Source organism: Zea mays, chromosome 6, assembly GCF_902167145.1.
Source record: "Zea mays cultivar B73 chromosome 6, Zm-B73-REFERENCE-NAM-5.0, whole genome shotgun sequence".
Taxonomy (NCBI): Eukaryota; Viridiplantae; Streptophyta; class Magnoliopsida; order Poales; family Poaceae; genus Zea; species Zea mays.
The window spans coordinates 167,106,622-167,127,397 of record NC_050101.1 but is presented as its reverse complement, the minus strand read 5'-3'; the positions used below and the strand labels follow the sequence as shown (position 1 = coordinate 167,127,397).

The window sequence follows — 20,776 nt, the reverse complement described above, 5'->3', positions numbered from 1 at the left end:
CAACAAGCCTTCGTAATAAGCGCAACAGACACAATTATGAATCGGTAATTGGGGTACACGATAAGTCCACATAACGTGTGCAACAAGCGCAATTGTGGCTCGATGATCACGACAGACAGACAGTGCCTACAGGGCATGCGAAAAATACGCGACTCAGCGATGGCGGTCTGACTCAACGGGAGCGATCCGATTAATGGAGAGCGCGACATAGCAATCACATGACGCAACCAAGTTCGAACGGCACAAATATTGCGTCGTGTTGCCAGAGCGCAGTCAATATTCAGCTAATGTCATAACTCAGCCGATGATAACATAACTTTGATCAGTGTGTCCGGGTACCCACTATAATATTTAATCGCTCGGCGTGAATCAGAAACTCAACGCACCATAAAAATTTAGAGCGATTTAAAAACACGCAACATAGCCTTCATATGCAATTTAATTATTTTCTGCTAATTATTTACTATGAAAGCAGAAAAATAAACTTCATGAGCATAACACAATCGATATAAAAAAGCAATTTTCCATTTTAAACATGCTTTATTCTATATGTAATCTACAACAAGAAATAAATAAAACAAATAAATGGATGCTTTTCTTTTCTTAGTGCGCGGTGTGAGCATGCAATCCTTCAACGGAAAGAGAAGCCGGCCGCCATGCATGCCATTTTTTCACTATGGGAGGCAGACGTGCGAGAGCTTTTATGCTTATCACCGTCTGTGCATGCATGCATGCATGCGAATCTGCATTCTTTCTCAGTGCAATACGAGACAACCGCTTTGAGAGTTTTGACTGGGCACTCTCCACTTTATTCCTCGCGCAAGTAACACAAATGGGCTCTCATTCGGTCGCTACAGAGGTTTCGGGAGCAAGAGTGCAACTGTGCAAGACCGCTTCCCACGCGCTAACCGCTTGCTCCTACGCGGTCAAAGGAGATCCGGTGGATCGGCCCTTCTCTTAGCGCGGCGCATGGGCATCCTGGCGCGCAGTGGGGCCTAGAGCAGCACGGCGACTGGCGTGGCGTGCGACCTTGCCGTGGGAGGTACAACTGTGGTGTGGGCACGTCGGCATGGGCGCGACTTCTGGCGCGTCTCCGGCGCGGACGTGGCTACTAGCGCAGCACGACCTTCGGCACGACATGGTTCAGCTCGATGAGGGCGCGACTGACGGCGCGGGTGTCGCTGCCGACGTGAGCACGGCTTTCGACGCGTCGTTCATGCTGGCATGCAGGCGCAGGGACTACCGAACGCTGCGCGTGGGCTCGGACGTTCGGCTGCAGGCCGTAACTGCCAGGACGATTCATGTAGCGCGAGACCAGAGCTGTCGTCGCATGTTCTTCTCCAACGAACAAGCAGATCCAATCTACTTAGAAGGACATACCATTCGATTGTGTAGAGGAATCGAAGCCTGTCGCGTAAGACAGTTTGGCTAGGCCGGAGACCTGTCGGATTGACGGAGAGTTGATGCAGATCCAATCCCGCAGCAACGTCGAGGTAGAGCGTGCTGATAACGTGTTGAGAACTACGTTACCACGGATCACCAGATCCGCTCCCTTCCCCCCGTCAGCAGTAGAGGCGCGAGAAGTTGTGGAAGACCCGTCTCCCTTCCCATAAACACGACAGAGGAAACACACGAGACACTGGATATATGGTTGGACCTCTGGCCTCTTTCTCATCTTCATTCCATATGAGGGGTACATGTTCTATATATAGAGACGCGATAGCCCTCAGGGCTATATTCGATATTTGCCCACGTAACCCTTCATTAGGGTTTCTCAACACAGGGGACCGGAGGTGGGACCCATCCATGGAGCCATAGCAATACCGACGGTTCCACAGCTTTCCTTCGCCGCACCGCTTTGCTTCCTCGCAAAGCATCAGATCGTGGTCGAGTCGCCGTCAACGACGCGGCGCTGGTACCGCAGCATCCTTCGCCCCCGCCCCCGTCCCCGTCACCGTATTCGCATCGTCCGGCAAACGGCGACCAGCGCAAACACCTTCCACAAGCCATTGCTTTAGTTTGTTCCCTCTTGCTATAAAATATGCCCGCTCCTGCACTACTACTACTACTACCAGCGATAGTGGCCGGCATCATCCGTCTCGTCTCTCCTCTCCTCTCCTTTTTCCCCCTCCCTGCACAGCGCCGCTCACCGTCACCGGACCACAGCAGCGATCGATGGCTGAGGTACACAATGAGCGGCCCGTGGGGATGGTGGGCGACGTCCGGGACGCACCGGTGGGCCGCGAGAACGACCTCGAGGCCATCGAGCTCGCGCGCTTCGCGGTCGCCGAGCACAACAGCAAGACCGTAAGACGCGTTCCGCACATTTTTTTTTTAAGTTTTGAGATCGGAGCCCTCACATGGATGCATAATACACGCGCAGAACGCGATGCTGGAATTCGAGAGGCTGGTGAAGGTGAGGCACCAGGTCGTGGCCGGGACCCTGCACCACTTCACCGTCGAGGTGAAGGAGGCCGGCGGCGGCGAAAAGAAGCTGTACGAGGCCAAGGTGTGGGAGAAGGCGTGGGAGAACTTCAAGCAGCTGCAGAGCTTCGAGCTCGTCGGAGACGCCGCGGTCGCCTGAGGTACAGGATCTTTTTACAGGGAGGGACTAGCACAAGAAATACCATACGGGAACAACACTCACATGGTTCTGTAGAACCGGTTCACCTTGTGCTTGCATAACCATATTTGAGGTAGTAAAGGTATCATCTTCCAGTGCCATGATGTGTTTTTTTCTTCTTCAAGGCGCACAGGCTTTTCGCTGGAGGCTGGAGCACAACAATGAAAGAATTTAACTGTCATCCCACTGGAAAAGTATGATATAATGAATAAACCAGCGTCTTACCCACATGTATTGTACCCTAATGAGATATTTGACCACTGTAATAGAATGAGATGTGCTAAGGAATCTGAAAGCCTTCTTGCTTTTTGTTGCCAACTTGCCATACATGATACATCCGCCAACAGGTCTCAGCTATCCAAGAAAGCAGAAGGATAGATAACATAAAACTGGAGAGCAACTGGAATGTACAAACGGTACTATCTGCGAAAGCAATAGCTGCTAATAGAACCTAACTTGAGAACATTACAGTCAACTAGTCAAACGACCTTAACCTCTGGGACATTATAAGCTACATCGGCAGCTTTGGCGGCTATATGATACATGAGAACTGCTACAGAGTTAAGCTGAACCTACAGTTGTCCTGCTATTCCTACTCATCAACTCTGAAGCTATATAACGGCGGAGCTAGTCTTCATTGTCATAATCCTCGTCCTCCTCCAATCTATGGTTTGTTGACAGAGCAAACTGGACAGGGTCCATCTCCATCTTGTTCATGTCAGCCAGTTCCCAAGCACCAAAGAAGTCCTTGAGTTTTGCTCCTTCCCTTAACCGTGGAACAGATGGTCCAGGTGCTGCAGTGGCTGCAGCGCAACTAGTTGCTGGAGCTGACAGCTGGGGTTCGGGTGGCACTGTAACCTCATCCTCTTCATCGGTTGGATCTAAATTCAAGTCAATGTTCCTTAAGGAAGGCCTGGCATTGCTCATTGGTGTAGTGTCCTGTTTTGCTTCAGTTACATTCGAGACCTCATCTGCTACCTCCACCTTTAGGCTGGCTACCTTGCTAGATTGATTCTCCTCCTTGAATTGTTCAGGACTTGTGACCACCTCCCGCCAAGGTCCACGTACACTACGGCGACCTCTCCCACGACCTCTCCCACGGCCTCTGCCATTGCTTGTATGGCTTTCTGTCTCCTACACAAAAGCAACTCATTCAGAAAAATGAGCTCAGAAAATCTAAGGATCAATAAAAAATGGGATGATTATATTCGATAATACGAAGGGAACAGCAGGAAACTAAGTTCTGACAAATACTTTAAATTAATATCAACATCGGTTGAAATAGACCAATCTAGTCACTAAATTTTCCTCTCTTTTTTTTTGGCTCCAATATAGCTTTGTCGAGCAAAAACGCTTGTTTTGCTACTTTGCTAAAGGAATGTATGATGTAATCTCCAACCAATGACTATTCCGCTCCCTTGGCAGCTATAGAACTTGTATATAGATGAGAGTATGATTAACAATAATCCAATAAGAAAAGAAAGGGCATCGAAGGAGACAGGCAAGTAACATATTGGTAAAGAAACAAAAAGGGTAAAAAATAGGTAAGAATGCTCATAGTGGATTGGGCTGGGATATTATTCGTCCATTCCCATAACAAGAGCAAAATAGGCATCTCATCTGTGATGAAACAGCATCGGATGTCCATGGGTGACAAGGCATGCAATGTGGCATGCCAGATGGAAAAGCAGGGACAGGTTTCAGCCACCAAAAGAGAAAGTTATGGAATCGAAATGATCTCCATGAAAGTTCAGGGAAAGAATTGAGCCTCCAGTAAATTTTCAGGGGTGAAATTGGTTATTTCACCAAATTTTCTGAAAGATGTACAAGAGCTGTGAAATATACAACATCCATATAGAGTTATGAATAATAGTGACTTACATTTCTTGTCCTCTTCAATTCTTCCTCACTTCCATCTTCTTCGGCTTTCCTGATGACAATTCAACAAATATTAACACTTGTAGAAAATGATTGAAACATGCAAGAACCTTGTTAATTACAAGATAAATAAGTTACCTCCTTTTGCCAAGCTTATCATCAGCAATAACATCAGAAGGACCAATGTCTGGAACTTTGCTGACTACTTCCCTCAAGAAGTCATAGACATTGTACGTTTGTATGCATTGTTTCCTGAACGTATTAAGCATAAAATTTAATGAGATAAAGAAATGATGAATTAATAACATGCAAAAAATGATACTACAATCCAGTAAGTCCATTTTTTCTCCATACAATGACACAATGCAACCTATACCTCAACCCCATGCCTCGCCAGCACTTGTCTATATTTTTTTCCCATCAATTAACAGGCCATATGACACCCTTAATCCTTATTTCTCAAGACTAGGATCGTTATAAATATCCACAAAGAAAGAATTTACAGGATCCGAACAAAACTAATGTGGACCCTAAACAGCAGTTAGTACACAAGATCACTAGATAATAACTTAAAACTGTTTAGCTGGATAGGAATGCATGTACAGAACCCATGCTCCTGCCAAGACAAAGCAAGGGTTTTCTTGCCAATACCAATACATACTAAAGTTTATTGCTTGCCTGTACAATAGCCTACATGTAACATGCAAAATCAACGAGCAACAAAGGAAAGACTAAGCTTTTTTATGATAATCAAATAGGGCTATGCACTCAGGTATTTTCTATAACTTACTACTACTTCCTACATTGATCAAATGAAAAACTATGTCCAAACTCCATATGACAAGATGGGCCGTGTAAACTTACAAATGGGAAGAACCCACAGTCTTGACCCCCTTCCGAATTGTAATATCATATGTCCTATCACATAAATCTTGCAGAAATAGCTCCAATGCTTTGGCTACAAATCAAGGACATTGAAGACATTAGACATGGATGTTAGATAACCTAAACAAAATGTCGCCAATGCTAAAATAAATTATATGGGGCAGACCCAGTGCTGGAGGCTACCACATGAGTGGGGTCTATGAAAGGATAAACCGAGGCAAGGCTTCCCCCCGCAAATGCAGAGAGGCTACTTCGAACACTCAGTGAGATAGCTCTCACCATTGCACCAGGCCTTCCCTTCGCTAAAAGAAATTATATTGATATATAGAAAAACAGACTACAAAAATACAATAAACTAGTCAAAATGGCAGACAAGAGTTGCATTGCACAGCATGCAGACATCATCTCAAACTCTGCAAGCCAATTCAAATAAAGAGAAGTGAATGTATCACCAGCGAAAGACAAAGCAGAAATTAGAGTACAGATATCAATATATGATTAAGGCATATTTCACAACAGATAGATTACCCGTACTATTTAAAAAATACTAGTCCTGGTTAACTCTACATTCACTACCAAATAGAATTATGGACCAATTTAATGTTTCTACTACATTATTCAACATCCTCCAAAGTTTTCCGAAGAGAACACCCATGATACGACCTGGCCTCTTGGGGCTGCGTAGGGGAGAGTAGAGGAGGGAGCTAGACTGGGGGAGAGATCTTAGGGGGTAAGGATAAGGACTCCGGCTGGCCGTCGGAACTCCACCGGCACCGTCGTAGGCGGTGTGGTCAGCCACGGTGACCAAGGAGTTCCCACAACCGGGAAACTTTTCTTGATGAAAACCCCCTAATACAAACTAATCGCACCTTTATAGCACAAGTGTGGCTGCTCTGCTTATCCTCAAGGTAACTAACAAGATTATCTGATCCTAATAATGAGTTAGATCTAACTCCAAGAGTTAGTTAGATCTTATCCTCCAGGTGTTAGTTAGATCTAACTCCTGGACCTATGGCGACGCCTCTAACTAACTCCTGAACTAATGGCGACCCCTGTACTGCTGACCCAGGAAGGAGTCGACAACAACCCGACATTACATAACAATATTTTGGCACCAATGTCAAAATCAGAGATCCAATTAAAGCATTCTATTTCTGATAAAGTAATACATTGACAAGCATGGAAAGTATGCGCTTTACATGAAAATATAGTTTGGTTGCATGTACTTTTGTCCTTTTGATCTCGTAAATTAAATCCTAATCGATTATTGGATGACAGAATCATAACATTGGCGGGAATAAAAGATTCGTTCTGCAGTGATTACTAATTAGTCAAAGAACTACATGGCTAAAAATGGTATAGTAGGATGACAAACAGTTATCTAGGTAATTGGTAGTAACTAGTAACCAAATAGTGGGTTCACTTACACACTAGAACAGGTACAGCTTGAGCAATCTTGCCAACGTCTTCATCTGTTTGCATGATCTTTTTAATCCGAGGCTGTATGTTAAAACTATAAGTCAGGCATTAGATCAACACAAGGGAATAGTCAAGAAGTTACTTGAAGCAATGTTCATAATTATGATTATCCCATACTAAACATCAGCTGCCTTTCCATTCCACAACTTCAAGAAAAAATGGAAGTGGTATGCAATTAATCTGTCTACTTGCTTTGCTACATGAGGTGGTAAACAACTAAACATCAATCCTAGCATATGTAGGAACATAATTTCAGAGCAAATGATAGTGAAGGTTGCATCCCAAATGACTATGCCCCACATGTGGGATTCCATGTGAAACATACTTTTCCGCCTAAATATTTAAATCTACAAATGCATAACATACCGATAAAACGCCATTGCAAAATAACTGATGTGTACACAATTTCTTTTGAATAGAAATTGTACAGGTGATTATACCATGTTTGGAATCAGATGGTATCACAAAACCAGTATTCTCACAAAACTAAGCTGATAATCCAGTAATCCACACTACCAACCGCCATATGTCTAGAATTTTATGGGCCTGCAGACAATCGATAATAATTAAACTGGCAACACTATAGCTTAACTAACATCCAAATGGAAACTTCTGAATGCATCCATACACCAACAATTCTTCTCTTCATCATTCCTTAAATTATAAGGAATCATAGAATTATGACCTGGTAGTTAAGCATGTAAGACTCAAAACTAAATCTACTCAAACAAGACCCCCTCTGAGGTAACCTGATCCACGCCAAAAACATATCACAGGAATGCTGGTGGTAGGCAACAAGACCTAAAAATTCCAAGAATTTGTACAGATCGACTGCTTAGATCTAAGCGAATTCGTCAAATCACCAATCAAAGCCCTGAAGTGTCCTGATCTTAGAAACCAGGAACATGTTCCTCGTTCCAGAAACATTCGTTCCGTGAACGTGAAAACAATCTCATCCATGTAGTGTTAAAATCTTGTTTAAGTACCGTACCATGTACTACGTTCCTGTTCCTCGACCCCATCGATCCCGGAACCTTGTTAGTAAGGTGCTGATGTATGTACTGATCGAACCACAAACAGTTTATTGAAACACAACGATGCATACCACAAGCTTAGAGCATACCAATGCAGAAAAATCATTGGGAAACCTTTCACGAGGAAGAGAAAATAAGCGAAGCCGTAAGGAAACTACACCATGTGAAATTCAAACAGCCACATGCATAACACAGGCACACATATCGAGCAACCACTTACACATATGCACAGGAATCAGGATTACGGGAACTCAAACCGATCGCACGACGTGAGATTGAATCTTACAGCGGGGAAACGCGTGTCCAGCTTCTTCCTCATGGTGCTGACGGCAAGGCGCTGGAAGCAGCGCCGGAAACCTCCTCCTCAACGGCGGCGAGTGCCGCGATCCGGTGTTTGATCGCCGCGGGGAGCGCAGTTGGGGACATCGGATCGGAGGGGAAGAACAGGAACATTAAATAGAAATTCGAGAGGGATTCGGGATTTGGGGGGATTAGGGTTTCCGTTACCGGCTTTTGTTTTTTGCCTCTTTTGTGAAATAGAACACCTCGTCCCCCAAATCGTTCGATCCGGGGCCGGGCCGCGCGAATCGGGCCAAAGCCTCCTCCTCTCTGCGTCCCGCGGGATCTGAACCGTGGACCCGGTGCATAGTCTAACACCGCACTGACAGCACGCGAAGTGGCCTGCTCCGCCTATGTGTAAAACAGACCGGGTCCACGGAGCTGGTTCTCTCCCACGGAGACCTCACCACAGCGCGCGGGTAGAACGCGGGAGGCGAGGCATGGGCCCCGCGTCGGTGGTCCTCCGCGCGTTCAGCGCAGCGTCTCGTTTGTTCTATCCGCAGGCGGGACGTGGGGCCCGCTTGCCAGAGCGGGGTTGGGTGGGCGGGCAGAGCCGTGGCGCTGTTGACCTCCTGTGTCCGCCGTCCGTCTAGTGGTAGGGAATCCGACGGCTCACCGAGCACACCGGACGCGCCTAGAATCCTCCCAAATTTGGGTGCAACAAACCCCGGCTAACGTTTTGGAGTTTGCCTTGTGAGCTGTGACTGTGAGTGAGATAAGGCCTTAGACGCGATCCCACGTCATGCCACTAACTCCGTCATCTATTTTTTTCTTCTTCTGTCTTCATCGAAAACATCATTATCTTTATTTTTAGCAGGATGAATAGGTTCGTTTTAAAAAAAAGAAATTAGAGAGCATCAAATAGGCAAAAATTGTTTAAGGAACGAGAGATATATTGATTTGGTTCGATTGTTGGTTCTTCAACCGACCGTATCCCTTCAAATATATAAGGGGATGTCTAGATCCGTTCATAGGCGTCCTCTAACAACTCCCATTAGTTTATAGAGATAAACACGTGTGGAAATCTATACTATACTTAAATTGTCTCGCGTCATCTTTTTATAAATAACCTCTCACAACTATTTCAAATTAACCCGCTGCACGCCTATAGATGACAAAACAGCTGTCCGGTACGGGCCAGACAAATCAGCGTAAAATGTTAAAAACGGTGTAGAAGGTGGGTTCAAACTCATGCCTTGATGGAAGAAGGGCGGGAAACACTAGGTGAAGTTATCTAACCAGTAAAACATCATGCTCAGATGTTTTTAATGTTGAATATAAATTGTATATATGTATATACGTTTTTTAATAAAAAAATATAATCGTGTCGGGCCGGATCAGCACTACAGGCCGAGGCTACAAACCAAGCACGACACGACGTTATTGGCTCTTGCAAGCATTAGGTCGTTTCTAAGAATACATTGGTGCAATAGACTTCATGGTGTTTGAGGTTGCTGGATTGGATGGATCAACAATGATTTGTCACACTAACAGTAAAATAAAAGGTTACTAGTCGGTTGCCCGTGCGTTGCAACGGCTTATAACAATACCCACTTAAACTACCCATAAAAAAATCAAGATTTTTTATTGATTGTCTCCGCTATCTGTATAATATATTTTTTGATTCGGCTAACTGATGTTATTGTTTACTTCATGCAGATATGTCTTGGTACAACATGGCCAATGAAGTGAGCGATTAGAAGAGAGTTCACAACTATTGACTGAATGAACAGAGATTATAAAATGACATAATTCCATCATACAGAGACCAAATAAAAGAAAGTTTGTGTGATCAAATTTATAAAATAATTCCCATGAAGTCAAACTTATAAAAAAGATAAATCAAAATATAGAGTGATTGCTAAGGTCAGGCATCAATAAAAACTGGATGCGCTCCATATAAATTACGCTACTTCCTAGTAATTACTAACATTTAAAACTAACACATAACCTTTCATTTTGCTGTTAGTGTGACAAATCATTGTTGCTCCATCCAATTCAGCAACCTCAAACACCATGTAGTCCATTGCGCTAATGTGGTCTCAGAAACGATCTAATGCTTGCAAGAGCAAAGAACGTCGTGTCGTGCTTGGGCTGTAGCCTCGGTCCGTAGTGTTGGCCCGGCCCGACACAATTATTTTTTATTTAAAAAATACGTGTATACCTATATACAATTTATATTCAATATTAAAAACATCTTAGCGTGATGTTCTACTGGTTAGACAGTTTCACTCAGTGTCTCTCGCCCTGATGGGAAGAATCCATCACGGCATGGGTTCGAACCCCACCTACTGCACCATTTTTTTAACATTTTACGCTAATTTAATTAAATAGATCGACGGGTTAACGGGCTGGCCCGACACAGTTAGCAGCCCGGCATGACGTGTTTGTGCCATAGTTGTGGCCCGCGTGCATCTAGCTCGTGTCGGGCATCGTTACGCTGATTTAATTAAATGGATCGACGGGCTAGCGGGCTGGCCCGACACAGTTAGCAGACCGGCATGACGTGCCTGTGCCATAGTTGTGGCCCGCGTGTCTAGCCCGTGTCGGGCGGGCATGACGTGTTTGTGCCATAGTTGTGGCCCGCGTGCATCTAGCTCGTGTCGGGCATCGTTACGCTGATTTAATTAAATGGATCGACGGGCTAACGGGCTGGCCCGACACAGTTAGCAGACCGGCATGACGTGCCTGTGCCATAGTTGTGGCCCGCGTGTCTAGCCCGTGTCGGGCGGGTGTCGTTTGACATCTATAGACGTGCAGCGAATTAATTTGAAATAGCTGTGAGGGGGGTTATTTGTAAAAAAAATGACGCACGACGACCGTTGAAACCGGTGCTTTAAGTATAGTATAGATTTGTTGTTTTTAAACGTTAGTAATTGCTATGAAGTGCATAATTTATATGAAGCGCATCCAGTTTTTATTGATGCCTTACTTTAACAATCACTCCATATTTTGATCTATCTTTTTTATAAGTTTGAGTTCATGTGACTTGTTTTAGAAACTTGAGCTCACAAATTTTCTCTTATTTGACCTTTGTATGGTGGAATTATGTCATTTTATAATCTTTGTTCGTTCAATCAGTCGTTGTGAACTCTCATCTAATCGCTCACTTCATTGATCGTGTTGTACCAATACATATTGGATGGAGTAAACAATAACATCAGTTAGCCAAATCAAAAAAAAATATTATACAGAGAGCGGAGACAATCAATAAAAAATCTTGAATTTTTTTGGTGGATAGTTTACATGGGTATTGTTGTAAGCCGTCGCAACGCACGGGCAACCGACTAGTAGGAATTAATCCACCTGATCTGATCTAATCGTAGACTATCCACGTCTAAGGATGGACTGTTCGTAGGCCGGACCGTCCAGTCATTAGAGTTGGCCGTCTAGCCGTGCCGAATACCACAAACGGTGCTCAACACTATAATTGTGTGCTTTGTGTGTTGAAAGAGAGTGTCATGCGCCTATTCTTAGCCTGCCCATTTGCGATCAAATGTTGAGTTTTTAGATCTGCAGATTGGAGGATTGGTTGATTGGAGTATTTTCTATATATTAAAGACGGACGGAAAACTGAACTTTCGTGCGTCCATGTCATTTTTTCTCACCTCATCCACACGATTCTCCTTCAACGGCCATCGTCCTAGGATAGGACGAATTTTGGCTTCTCCACACGAAGGAAGCATTCTAGAAGACGCGATTGGAAAAAAGAAAACCCGTGTGTATGACCATCGTCGTTTCGGTTGCTCGGATGGGGAGTGGCACTGAAACTGAATCAATGGCAGCGACGGGGACGTGCTTTGCTCCACTAGCCTGGTGGCGGCGCTCTTCTTCGACAGAGCGGAGGCGGCAGGGAATGCCGGAGGCCAGCCACTGACGTTGAGGCAGTGCCGTCGGCAGCTACAGTGTGACGGCAGCAGGTGCGCAACCACCTCAAACGGCTCAACAAGGCCCCGCTCGCCACCATTGAGGTACTATTGTTTGTCTCCTCCACGGCGCGGCCATGCGTTTTGCATTTCCTCGTCAGAGGTTTCAGTTATTGTAAGAGTTGGAGTGAATGCGAATCCAAGTGAATCGATTCCATGGGTGGGAAAAGGTGCTGCATTTGGTGTGGAAGTAGGAGCACGACAAAGATGCCCCTTTCGATGCAGGGTTCTGAAAGAGTTGTTCTCTCCATTTTTTGAGAAAAAACTAACGATCTCAAATTTGTCCTTGGTCCACCTTAGAATATAATGTTTTCCACGCATCCATATTCAGCCGTGTTTTGGAGAGAAAAAAGAAGCACTTACAACTGATCTAGCCCTCTTTGGCCAATGTTTTTATTGTTTTGTGTTGTTGAAAGTGACATGAAAAGGCTCGTATGTTCTAACCATGCTTTGTTCCCAACAAAATATGTAATGAATGTAATCTAATCACTCTATAATGTTAGCTTGCTGCCTTTGGTGCCCAAAAACAAAGCTTGCTTGTTGATTTGGCGCTGCCTAAAAAATGGAAAAACTGTGTTATATGACGCTCAGGACGTCTAATCTGTTTCAATTTGTAAATCACTTGATAGTAATTTATTATAGTACTTCAACCTTATTTCTTTTAAATCCTTTTAGCACAAAGGAGCTAGAACATTTACACAAGTTTTGCATCCTAGACCATTATAAGTTGGTGTACATCAAAAGAAAGTTTGTGAGCACATCCATTGCGTTGAATGGATGATTGGAAAATAAGCTCGCCGTCCTTCGCATCCAAAATAAAATAAAATAAATGTTTGGTTGCTAATTGATACCTTGGCACCAATTGTCTATTTCGATGGACTCTTTGTCTTCCTGTGTTCGTTTGGCATAAGACCCTTTTCAATCTCCTTCTTTAACATCTTATTGTTTTGTAACTAGGTATAATACATGCACGTATAGATATCCTTTACATTGTGCTACCTGCTTTCTGAAGATAACGGATCATTGTAACATATATATTTTCAATAATGCATAACTTCAAATTGGTATGCATATCATCGTATCTTCAGTTTAATTATAAAAAATTAACAAAGTTATGTTATAACAATACCTATATATATATCATTCTTCCTTTTATTTTATATATAAATTTTGATAAGAATATAAAAAAATACGGCGCGCAGGGCGCGCGTTAGATACTAGTGAGATTCTAACTTCGATGTCCTGGACAATGTGGATTGTCCCATAACTCAAGAACAGACCGGTAACCTTGGAGCGGTGTAAAGACATCTTTGCAGAAGAGTTTGCAGGAGTCAGTCTCCAAGCAAAAGTCTAATTTCGTTATCTTCTTAGTTGATGGCTAGAAGCCTAGGTGTAGTTTTCTTGATTTTCTCTGTAACCACTTTCGCTTTCTCATAAATCCTAGTAGGGGGTCTCCCCCATGTTTTTTTTAAATGTAATACCACAATGTAAATGAATATAAACGCAGTACTAAATTTCAGTTCGAAGGGGAATTGTTGAATCGTGTTATACTATTGTATAAAGACACATTGTGCAAGTCTATGACAAACTACATGTAACAATTTTATGAGATTCGAAATGCATCTAGCACCTCATATTTTACAACACGAACAACTCAGTTCAACAGCTTAAAGCTGAAAGAAGCAGCAGCTGCAGCAGCGAGAAAAACACAAATCGAGCAGTGAATTCAAAGCGGCTGCAGGCACCTCACATCTCAACTGGGACCCTATTGTACAGCTCCTCCTTCTCCAGGCGCGGCTTGACGACAGCTTGCAGCGGTGTGCCCATGAACGTGACGAGACCGGGGGACTCCATCATGTTGACGTCCTCTGGTCTAGTGCCCTCCGGCAGGGACCACTCGAAGTGATGCAGAAGGTGTCCGATCATGGAGGCCACGAGGTTGATGCCGAGCTGCGCGCCCGGGCACACACGCCGGCCAGCACCGAACGGCAGCACCCTGAAGTCGCTGCCCTTGATGTCGATGTTCTCCTCCAGGAAGCGCTCCGGTCTGTACTCCAGCGGGTTGCTCCAGACCTTGGGATCACGCGCCACCGCCCACACGTTCACCATCACGTTGGCGCCCTTGGGGATGTTGTAACCTCCGATCTTGACGTTCGAGCTGGCCTTGTGCGGGAGCATGAGTGGCGTCGGCGGGTGCAGCCGGAGTGATTCCTTGACAACGGCCTGTAGGTAGGGGAGGTTCTGGAAGTCGGTCTCTAGCATGACGCGGTCACGGCCAACCACACGGTCGAGCTCCTCTTGCAGCTTCTTCTGCACCCTAGGGTTCCTGACCAGTTCTGCCATCGCCCACTCGACTGAGATGACTGTTGTGTCCATTCCAGCAGTGATCATATCCTGAACATGATGAACAAACCATGGAAGATTAGTACTCGCAGCACCATCAAGAATTACCAGGATCGATTGTTTTTACAAATCAATTGGCAGTCACCTAGTGGCATATTAGCTAACTGGCCTAACCTTTGCACATTCCACGTGTTGGTGGCAGGTAAAAGTAAAATGAACATAGAGTGCAACCATTTCCAACTACAAAATAAACATACATAGTTTCCAAATCCCACCTCCTTGCACCTACCCTAAGACTGATGTCTCGCTCTGACACAAACTACAAGCTGATACTGAACTATACAGTAACTTTTATAAATCAATAACCGTATTCAATGGTATGCAGCATGTGTGCATTATAGAAAAAATTAGGTTTTCACTGGGATCCTGTCTAGTAAGAAGAAATCCAGCTACAAATGAGTAATCTGTGAGAAAAGTGATCCAACGTACCCATAGAAGTCCAATAACTGTGTCTTCACTAAGGTCATACTGTTGTTTGAGAGTGAAAAGTGCATCCACAAAGTGCTGCTTGGCACCACTCTCCTTGAGAGACTTAGCGTGCTCATCAATGATCTTCATTGTCAGGCGGTCCCTTCTCTCATTGTGAGTTTTGTAAAGCTCCTCATTAAGTGGACACAACCATCTCAAATACCAAATGAACTCAGCAACAGAGAGAGATGCACCAATCTTGATCCCGTTGTTCACAATAGTCTTAAACTCACGCCCTTGTTCGTCAACATCACCGTTTGCATTCATGAACCGCTTCCCAAATGCCAGCCTTGTTATGTTGTTGAAGGCCACCATAGAAAGGTGCTTCCTCACTACCATTGGCTTTCCTTCATTACCTGAATACAACATAAGATTAAGTAACAGTTTAAAACTATGATTTTGGGTTCTAACAGAGTAGATAGCTGACTGCTTCACTAATGTCATCCACAGAAATATGTTGTAATTCCATTTCTGTAGACTGTTCCATGAAATACATTAATGGAGCAGAATGTTTGCTAAAGAATGTAAAAATGCTATCTAATATTACAAAACAGGAAGGAGAATAAGACAACGGGTGCCTAATGAATTACATCAATAGCCACCGGAACAATCAATATTGTGCTAAATAAAGTCAAATATCAGCAAGTGGTTTGCTTTGCAGCTAACATGTCAAGGATGGAGAATATGATACTAATATTTTCTCGTGAATACCAGAAAATAAAAACTAATACTAGTGCTGATTATCCATTCAGAATAATACCACGGCCTGAAACATGGTTCCCATGCAATTTACTACCTGAACTCCTCCTTTTTGGGTAATGCTGTATTGCTGCAGCAATCAGTTTAGATCCACTCACTGATTGCATTGAAATAACAATATATATTGATTTTTCAATAATCAAATGATAATATTATATTAAAGTCTGCTTAAGGATTAAAATCTAGTCCCCATTTTGACTGAGCTCAAAGTCAGCAAGTTTGATTCATTTAGAACTCCATTGGTATTAATATAGTCTGGCCTTCAGAATATCAGACAAATCCAGGTAACATTTTTGCAAAATGCCACAAGGCAACCTCTCAGATTGCACAAGGGAACTACATAATTTTGCATTAATGGACACCTAAATTTTGTACATTTGTAAGTTGTCACCACATTTATACTATCCCAACTCCCATGAGTTGATCCCTAACATGATTTATGAGATACAGCTGATGACAAATCAAATTAAGGTTGCAGGTTTTTGGTCAAGCTGGTACAATGCCAACAGAAAATGCTTGGTAGACCAATAAGGTGGGCTATTACCACAAAGAATGGTCATCATACAATTAAAAAGATGCCAAATTTACATGCCACTCTCACATGTACATGATAGTCTGTTTACAAGCATCAACTCGGCCAGGGAGGGAATGACCGCCCTCCCGATATTATATTAAGAGACCAAAACATTGGTCCCGGCCAAGAAAACCCGCACCAAACCCTGCCCCCCCCCCGATCACTAGCAGGCCTGCGTCAACCGTCCACTCTGCAACGGTCCAACCGGAGAATGGCGCACATGACATCGTAACCCAAAAGTGGATGGGGCACATTGATGGGATTTTTATTAACCAAGCCTGAAAATTCGCCTCCGAGGGGAATCGAACCCGGGACTTGGTGGTGCTACTCGGAAGCCTTAACCACTAGGCTAGAGGCCCTTTCGCACTGTTTACCAGCATTACGTTATAAAATGTTTCTAATCTCTGTCTATTAGTTTATGAGAAGTTCTTTAACGGAGCATAATGTGGAAACCAACAAATTAGCTGAAACGCAACCAAACACTTACACGGCACCTAGACCAAGAAGAACAGCTCTGTGTTGCCATTGATACTAAAGCTCATAGAAATCCCAACCTAATTGTTTAACCTCATGATCTGGTTGACATAAAGTTTGGCTAAGGTACTGCAGCGGCTGTGGCTGTGATCTCTCTCACAAAATACTGCTCTAGTGGCTGCAAACAGCTGTCACTTTATAGCAGACGAACAGTTTGTCAGCTTAATGCAGCTGAACTGTTATCAGTACTGGTGGTGCCGCTGTGCAGACTAATTTAGCAAATATTAGCGATATAGTACCTCATTAACATCGTGCTAACCATGTGGACACCTTCGGTCTTATGACAAAATTGTCACAAAACCTACGAAATTACGGACCGAGGTTTGGCATTTTACTGAAAGATAGGCGTAAACTCGCCACCAAGCGGCCAGAAAGCCACTAGACACAGTAAATCCCACTATCCCAGCACCGCTTAAAGCTGAGTCAACACGACACAGCAGCTGCTCTGGTCACCAACCCACCAGCACAGCGACACCATGGCAAAATCGGGCGGGGTTGCCCGACCAACGAGTCTTCGCACGAAAGAATCCTCCATCTTTTTACCAAACACCCCCAATTTTGTACAAATTGCGCCTACCTAACATTGTCCGGGATCGAGAGTGAGAGAGGAACAGTGGTGGGATCTGAGCTTACTAACCCGGGGCAGTGGCGGCGCGGTGCACGGACTCGACCATGGCGGTGACCTCGTCCTCCCTGATGGGGCGCAGCGCCTCGAGCCTCCTGGGCGTGAAGAGCTCGAGGTTGCAGAGCTTGCGCACCTTGATGTAGTGCGGGCCGTAGTCGGCCCAGATGAGGTCCTGCCCGTTGCGGCTGAACCGCTGGGTGGAGCGGTTCCGCGGCCGGTCCGCGAGCTGCTGGTCGTTCTCCTTGAGCACCTCCTTGGCCAGCTCCGAGGTGGAGACGACGACGGTGAGGCCGGACCCGAACCAGACGGAGATGATGGGCCCGTACCGCTCCGCCCACTCCTGGAAGCACCGGCACCGGACGGGCTTGATCTGGCGCAGGTTGCCCAGGACGGGCCACGGCCGCGGGCCGGGCGGCAGGCGGCCGACGCGCAGCCGGTTGAGGAGCGAGAGGGAGAGCGGGATCAGCACCAGCGCGAGGCCGACGGAGAGGAGGAGGGAGGCGTCCATGGCTGCTCCGCGCCGGGGGTTGGTGGAGAATGGTGGTGCCGTGTTCGGCGAATTTATACGGCGGGAAAGGAAGAGTGGAGAGGCGGAGGGGGATCGGGGGGCGGTTGGCGGTAGGTGAGCGGGGCCCGCTGACTTGCCCCAATGCCCGTTTCCTCGTCTTCCCACTTTCTTTCAGCTCACTGTTTTTTTTTTCTTTAAATAATTTAGATATAAAAATCGAGCGTTTTCCATACCGGGACTAAAAAAAGGTTTGTTTTCATTAATATGATTCCGGAATAATATGCAGCTGTGTGCTCTGCAGGAATCCAAGCACAAGCACCTGCTGTTGTTTTTGCCCAAATTTCTGAGGTCCATAGTTGACCAACCCCTGGAGGATGGATGGATGGAGCCATGGAGGATACCAGGTGCTCCTGCTGATTTAAAGGCTTGTTGACAACTTGGGAGTGGATCGTACTGTTGACCGATCCCTTGTATTTTACAAGCCTTGTCACTGGTACAGAAGAGCACATGGCTAGAATGATGCGATTGAACCCAAGCCCATTCGGTATTCAAAATTTGTGGTAGACAGAGATAAAAAACTTTTGATCCTCAGATACAAGTGAAACTTAGATTTTTTTTTAAAAAAATGTAATTGCTACCTCCGGTCAATGTTGCCAAATTAGCCTATAGCTAGTTGTGTACTTGTTTTTGTAAGAAAGATAAGTTTAATTGTCGGAGTTAAAGAATAACCTTTACACATAAAAACATATGTGGTAAGTTAGACAGCGAAATAAACATATCATTCCTTTTCCTTTTTTGTATATAACATGAAACCAATCTTCATCTCTAGCTTCGCTGCTTGTCGGCTGGTTGCTGCTTCATCCATGTTTGGTGAGAGGGAGAACGGAGAAACGTGGTCGTTGGGTTCCTGTGGGCCTTATTTTCCGTGGGACGATAGGCCTTCGGGCGGTTTCAGCTGCAGTTAGGTCCTGAGTCCTGACTAGTGAAGCCAGCTCGAGGTCTTCTCGGGTCCACGTCCACCTGGAAAAGAGAGAGACAAATGACCACCCCACTCGCCCACGTGCACGATCGCTTCGATTCAACAGGTCGAACAACGGAACGAAGTGAAGGGATTTGAGTAGAGCCGCCCGTAGAGGCCCAAATCCAAGAGGGAGTGGTTGTGTTCGTGTTCGGGGACTCTGTTTTGCTGCAATTTGGCCCGGCCGCGCGGTGGTCCTTTGCGCTATTCTGTTCTGTGGCCTCTTCAACGGGCCTAATGTCCTAGCAGCCCATGCCTGGGAATTATCGGCCTGATTCTGTATCTTGATCAGATCTATGGCCCAGCCCAGTAGTATGTGAAACCGGAGCACGAGAGATTTTCCCATCTGACTTCTGAGGGAGCCGGCGTGGAAAGCTGCAATCACCGATCGAGACACCATACCAACCAAGAACCAACCAGCCCTTTCGAAGGTTGCAATGCATGACACTAACACTAGTAACCACCAAGCTCCTCCCCTCCATCTCGGTCATCTCCACGACCCCTCACCGCCATTGGCCATCCTCCCTACCAAGCCCTTTTCCGGTTCTCCCCCATTGCTTCATCGCGATCCCAGCAAGACGTCGTCACTGCCGAATTGCATCTCTATCCCTCGCTCTCATATGCCCCAAAAGCATGCGGGGGCGAATCGATCCGGCGCCTTGTTGTGCCGGCACCTCATTCCCCATCCCAAAACTCCGCTTATTTTAGGCAAAAAAGACGTGCGGGCGGTGACGCACGACGACGGACCTTGCCGTCGTCGGTGCTGTCTGAGTAGGGAGGCCTGAATAAGCAGCAACTTGCCGCCGCCGTACGTCGGCGTCGAGCAATGGTTGCCCTGAGCGAAAGCTCTTCTTTTCCCAGGACACAATTAATTGCTCGGTGACGGTAATGGAGTTCAGGTACGGTACGTTCTCACACGTACGGCGTACACCTCCCTCCCATCAGGTACGTACGTTTGAGAGCTCGATCGAGCGATTCAGGCCAGCAGGGATGCCCCTCCATGGCTCCATCTGCTGGTTGTTGTTGCTGTTGATCTGGTGCGGAGAGGGGCCCGGTGGTTAGGCTGCCAACGTAATAAAAGCACTGTTGCGAGTTGCTGCAAGTGTCACGTGAGAGTGGATTCGACGTGTAAAGGATCGGAGTTCAGCCCCGCGTCTGCGAACGAAAAGAGGACCGGCAGAGACGACGGATGTGGGATACTGTACCTGGACAGCTTATGCGGAGAAATGCTCGCGCGCGGCGCACGCACGAATCTGGCTGCAGGCGCAGGTTTCCTCCTGGTTCAGCATCCAGCATGCATGAGTGGACGACAAGTGGTTTCCTTTTCCATGCGACTACGCGAGACCGTTCCTGGTTGGGTATTGTTTATTATCAGTTATTATCAGCAGCAGGCCGTGATAATTTATCAGCTAGCTAGATAGCTAGGCTAGCGCTTATGATCTCTCTCCCTCTCCTCTCCTCTCCTCTCCTCCTGGTGGTAAACTTGCTGGTGATCTCGTCCTTCTCGTCATGGAGCAGTTGCGTATTTTGGTATTCCACTTGAAAAGTACCCCCCCTCCTCTTAAAATAGTACAGTAATTCTTTTTTAGACTAAACATATATTTATTAGTAAATCTAAGGATGTGGTTGATATGTATTATTAGTATAAGAGGGAGTATACACGAGTAATAACAGTTTTTTTTTCGGGAAATTGCAGTGCACTGTATTACTAGTCTAAAATCAA

The 20,776-nt window shown here is 45.4% G+C and overlaps 3 protein-coding genes across 4 annotated transcripts; 1 reads left to right on the top strand and 2 right to left on the bottom strand.

Annotated features, from left to right (window-relative positions):
- The first annotated feature begins 2,046 nt into the window (after positions 1–2,046).
- LOC732752 (cystatin 3) lies at positions 2,047–2,933 on the top strand. The gene is made up of 3 exons (NM_001308500.1): positions 2,047–2,307; positions 2,384–2,585; positions 2,749–2,933. The coding sequence occupies exons 1-2, from the start codon at positions 2,176–2,178 to the stop codon at positions 2,582–2,584; spliced, it is 333 nt and encodes a 110-aa protein (NP_001295429.1). The 5' UTR covers positions 2,047–2,175; the 3' UTR covers position 2,585; positions 2,749–2,933.
- On the bottom strand, positions 2,905–8,690 carry LOC100284240 (dr1-associated corepressor). 2 transcript variants are annotated; one of them, XM_008649714.4, is made up of 6 exons: positions 8,186–8,690; positions 6,814–6,899; positions 5,366–5,459; positions 4,640–4,753; positions 4,505–4,553; positions 2,905–3,757 (listed from the first exon to the last, which is right to left on the bottom strand). In XM_008649714.4, exons 2-6 carry the CDS (start codon positions 6,866–6,868, stop codon positions 3,251–3,253), a joined length of 819 nt encoding a protein of 272 aa, XP_008647936.1. In that variant the 5' UTR covers positions 6,869–6,899; positions 8,186–8,690; the 3' UTR covers positions 2,905–3,250.
- Positions 8,691–13,681: 4,991 nt separating this feature from the next.
- Positions 13,682–18,040, bottom strand: LOC100274274 (putative cytochrome P450 superfamily protein). The gene is made up of 3 exons (NM_001148638.1): positions 17,540–18,040; positions 14,997–15,391; positions 13,682–14,558 (listed from the first exon to the last, which is right to left on the bottom strand). Exons 1-3 carry the CDS (start codon positions 18,033–18,035, stop codon positions 13,911–13,913), a joined length of 1,539 nt encoding a protein of 512 aa, NP_001142110.1. The 5' UTR covers positions 18,036–18,040; the 3' UTR covers positions 13,682–13,910.
- Positions 18,041–20,776: the final 2,736 nt, after the last annotated feature.